The following is a 4,581-nucleotide window of genomic DNA, read 5'->3' on the forward strand; positions in this document are numbered from 1 at the left end:
TATTCAGGTATGGGTTTGAAGATTGCAACATCATCTTTATTAGGGATGGTAGTAGGTGGGCAAGGAGAAGAGTTATCCACAATATCAAATAATTTGTAAGTCTTCAAAAGGGGCATGATTTTAGATCTCCATAATAAGTAGTTTGTTTCATTTAGCTTCATTGAGAGGAAGCCAATGAGGGAGGGAAAAGAATGGGTCGGAACCTAGAGCTCGGTGCCATGTTAGAAGCCATCAATTAGGTTGAAAGAGATGCAAGAGAGAGACATTTCAGAGAGAAAGAGAGGAGACAATGAAGAGAGAGAGAGAGAGAGAGAGAGAGAGAGAGACTCAAATTTACATGGTTCAGTTGATCAATGCAACCTACTATTATGTTCTGACCCGAATTTTTGTACCCAATTTGGAAGATGGACTCACATCGACATACTTTGGTGGGCGACTTGAATGATGACCTGACCTGATGAGTCAACCCCTTTACCCGATTGAAGTCCATATATATGTATTTTATGTTAACCTAATACATTATTAAGAGATTTGGGATTTTCCAATTAGGGTTTTTGGTGAGAGTTTTGGTAACGCCGTTCTTGGTGATTGGTTGTGAGATATCCTTTTGTTCTTCTTCGACATAGTGAAAACTCTTATTCTTCACTCGTGGATGTAGCATACCGCATTGGTGTGTGAACAACATGAATCTCTATATTGTTCGTGTTTGTTTCTTTTTCGATTTGCTACTTTGTGATGTTTGTTTTAACACTTACATCCACGTGAATGTTAATGTGCTTCCTTGATATTGATTATGTTATAGATTATATATAGGTGTCCTTCATCAACATTAGTCTGAGACTCTTACTTTAAAGTTTGACTTACATAACGTAGGTATTAAATGTTTACATAGACTGTGCTTCATGTGTGTTTGAGTACGACTATGAGTCTGATCCTGAGATGATGTAACCTTCTGAAGACTTTGAGATGGAGTTTGAGTCTTGGAGAGATAATGGAAGTTTGGCTTGGCTAGGACTTGAGGTGAGGTTCCAAAAGAGTCCTTCACGCATGGAGGAGTAATGGTGGCTAGGGCAAGCCTAGGATTGGCTAGGCTTGCATGAATGATTCCAGTTTTATCCTTTGAATGTGAAAAACAAATATTATCCTTAACAAGTAATACAAAGTCCTATTTAGGGCATTAGTCTATGGACGTAAGCAGTTTGGCCAAACCACGTAAAATTTAGTTTCTTGTGTCTCTAAGTGTGTGTGTGTGTGTTTTTTTTTTTTTGGGGGGGGGGGGGGGGGGGGGGGGCAAGTGTATGTATTAGAGTGTTTCGATTGTAGAGTGGTGGGTACTGTATGGTAGAGCCAACCACGTTGTGGTGTGCGGAGGACATGTCCGTGTATAGTTGGTAAGTATATGATCGTCACAAATCTTGCCTTGAGATTAAAGGAGTGTCTTGATATTGAAGAGAATTTCAGAAAACACTGATTCAATTCCCCCCGCCCCCTGTGTCAACTAGTCTTAATTGAAACTCATTTTCCATAGTGATCAAAGGCACAATAGCATTGAGAGTATTTTCCACCAGAACCTAATCACAACATTGCGACAATACAGATCTCAATAATATGTTTCAAAGGCTTGGTATATTGCAGCTTCAATATTGCATCGCTTACTGGACCGCAATTTTATTTTCTACACCCTATTACTACTAATTTAAGTTGAAACTTTAGACATAATCTGCTCAAAACAATTCAATGACATATATAAGGAAATGTTAAAAGTACAAAAAAACTGCTCAGAACCAAGCTCAAATTTATTAGATGGACATATAAATATGACATGTGTTAGGAAAAAGAATAAGATACACAACCGAGTAGATTTGGTGTTTCACTGAGGAAGAAGATGAATGAAGTTACAACCTAGCTGTTTTTCTACCCTTCTTAACTTTGTTAAGAGATTACAAATGACTACAGGTGAAAAACAAATGAGAAAATAACTGAAATGCCCCTGTACCCAAAAAAGCCCACAAACACAATATAGGACCTCCAAACAATTATGGGCCAACAATCCATCAATTCAGTGCTGTTTTTAAATCCTAGCGGTTTTTCTACCCTACTTAACTTTGTTAAGAGATTTAGACTCATTAATGCAGGACCTTTTACACCCTGGAGCTTAGGGAAATTGCTTCAGTGCTGCGAATGGTGTGGATGAATTCTAGCCCACCCGTTTTGGTTTATTCTTTTCTTTCTTTCTCTCTATTTTTTTTGGACTACACCGAAACCCAAAAGAAGAAAAAAAATGGATGATGGTCGAGATCAAATCTTGATCACCACTTTAAATCTGAACTATTTGCAGCTCGATGCTACACGTTTAATGCGCAACACTAAAGCCAAATCAAGAGCTTAGTCATGCGTATGGGTAAAATACAAACTAGACATCTGTATTTAGTTCAGCAACACAAACAACATGACACAACACACAAATAAGATGAACCAGCTTGGTATATCTCCCCTATAAGATCCGACCTCAAATTTAACAGAAAAACCAGTAATAAGCTTGTCAAGATCATCAAAATTTTATACAGATCAACCATCATGGGCAAGCTTATTCCCCACGTAATTGTTGTACCAGCTCCAGAACAAAGCCACATCATGTCTTTATTGACACTTTCCCACAAGTTAGCAGATCAAGGAATAAAGGTCACATTTGTGAACACAGATTTCATACAATCCAAACTAGTTATAGCTCCAATATCTAACAAGGAAGGTGCTGACGAGGATAATCACGTCAACATGGTTTCAGTTCCAGATGGATTGGAACCAGAAGATGACAGAACAGACGTTCTCAAGCTAAATGAATCCATAACAAGAGTCATGCCTGTTCATTTAGAAGAGCTGATTAGGAAAATCAAGGAATCAAATGAGAACGAGAAGCTGACTTGTATCATCGCTGATGTCACATTAGGGTGGCCACTACTGCTAGCTGAGAAGATGGGAGTTAGGGGAGCTGCATTCTGGCCTGCTGCCGCTGGAACTCTCGCCCTCTCCCTTCACATTCCGAAGCTCAAAGAAGCAGGTACCATCGATGCCACAGGTAAGCTTCATAAATCATCTGTTCAGAATACTTTTAGATCATTACTGTAGTTATGTTATTTTTATGTTTCTGGTAGGATCACTAGCAAAGAATGAGATGATCCAGTTAGCTCCAACAGTACCTGGAATTAGTATCTCCGAGTTGGCATGGAACTGTGCAGCTGATGAGAACATGCGAAAGATCATATTTGAAGCCGCACTAAATGTTACCCAAGCAATCAAAGCTAGCAAGTGGCTTCTGTGCAACTCTGCTGTTGAATTGGAGCCTTGGGCCTGTGAGTTAATACCAAACATTCAACCCATCGGTCCATTGCTTTCGAGTATGTCTCAGATTGTTGGCTGCCATTTTTGGCAAGAAGACTCCTCTTGCTTAGATTGGCTTGATAAGCAACCTCTCTGTTCTGTCATTTATGTTGCCTTTGGAAACAAAGTATTCATGAACCAGGACCAGTTAGACGAACTGGCTATTGCGCTTGAATATGCCAGTCACCCATTCTTGTTGGTTGTGAGACCAGATTTCATTGATAAACTTCTGACCAATTTCCCAGATGAGTTTGCAGAAAGAATAGCCAATCGTGGAAAGGTAGTGAGCTGGGCACCTCAACAGAAGGTTTTGGCTCACCCTTCTATTGCTTGTTTTGTTACCCATTGTGGCTGGAACTCAACCTTGGATGCTGTAACCATGGGTATTCCCTTTCTGTGTTGGCCTAACCAATTTGATCAGTTCCTTCAAAAGAATTGCATTTGTAATACCTGGAAAGTTGGTTTAGCTTTAAACGCGGATCAAAATGGCTTTGTATCAAGAGAAGAAATTAAAACAAAACTTGACAAATTGCTTGATGACGATGTTATAAGAGCAAATTCTTTGCAGCTCATGGAAATGGCTGCAAAGAGCATCAATGAAGGGGGAACTTCTTTCAATAACTTGGGTCAGTTTATTGAACAAATTCTGCAATGAAGGCGGTCTCAACTATTACTACTACGTCTTAAGCTACCTTGAAATCTCAATTGCCAATTGTGGATGTTAGGATTATCCAATCTTTGGATTGCAAGAAAGGAGCTACTTCTATCTCAATTCAAAAGGCAACTTCAGCGCTTTGTTAAACACATGAAGTGATTAAGATATTATTTTCTACTTTGTAATGAAACTATAAGGAGATCCAAGCCTTTGATTTAATCAATCCAAATCAATACATGTAAGCACTATACTTGACTCTCCTTTCTTTCTTTCTATTGTTTAGGAGATATAAGGTGTTAGTCATTGTGAGCATGTGTGTACTGGGGTTGTGGGTTTTGAGAAAGTTATTTGCGTTATTGTGACAAATTTTCACATAATGACATTTTCTCTGCTTGGGGTTTTCTACGTCAATTCTTGTGTTTGGTTACTATTCTTCTCCATGTCCCCAACAGACAAGTACCGAGCGAGGTTTGATGGATAGCTATTGGAGGTGTGTGAAGATTCAAGAAAGAGATGATCCGTGCCAAAAGAACGAAGAAGGTTTCGAT

At 39.1% G+C, this 4,581-nt stretch overlaps 1 protein-coding gene across 1 annotated transcript; it reads left to right on the top strand.

Moving 5' to 3' along the window:
• The first annotated feature begins 2,577 nt into the window (after nucleotides 1–2,577).
• LOC149018813 (UDP-Glycosyltransferase superfamily protein) lies at nucleotides 2,578–4,033 on the top strand. Its single transcript, XM_089153787.1, has 2 exons — nucleotides 2,578–3,076; nucleotides 3,153–4,033. The coding sequence occupies exons 1-2, from the start codon at nucleotides 2,578–2,580 to the stop codon at nucleotides 4,031–4,033; spliced, it is 1,380 nt and encodes a 459-aa protein (XP_089009913.1).
• Nucleotides 4,034–4,581: the final 548 nt, after the last annotated feature.

The sequence above is a fragment of the Hakea prostrata genome, chromosome 4, assembly GCF_041222555.1.
Source record: "Hakea prostrata isolate BN-2017 chromosome 4, UWA_Hpros_2, whole genome shotgun sequence".
In the NCBI taxonomy this organism is placed as follows: domain Eukaryota; kingdom Viridiplantae; phylum Streptophyta; class Magnoliopsida; order Proteales; family Proteaceae; genus Hakea; species Hakea prostrata.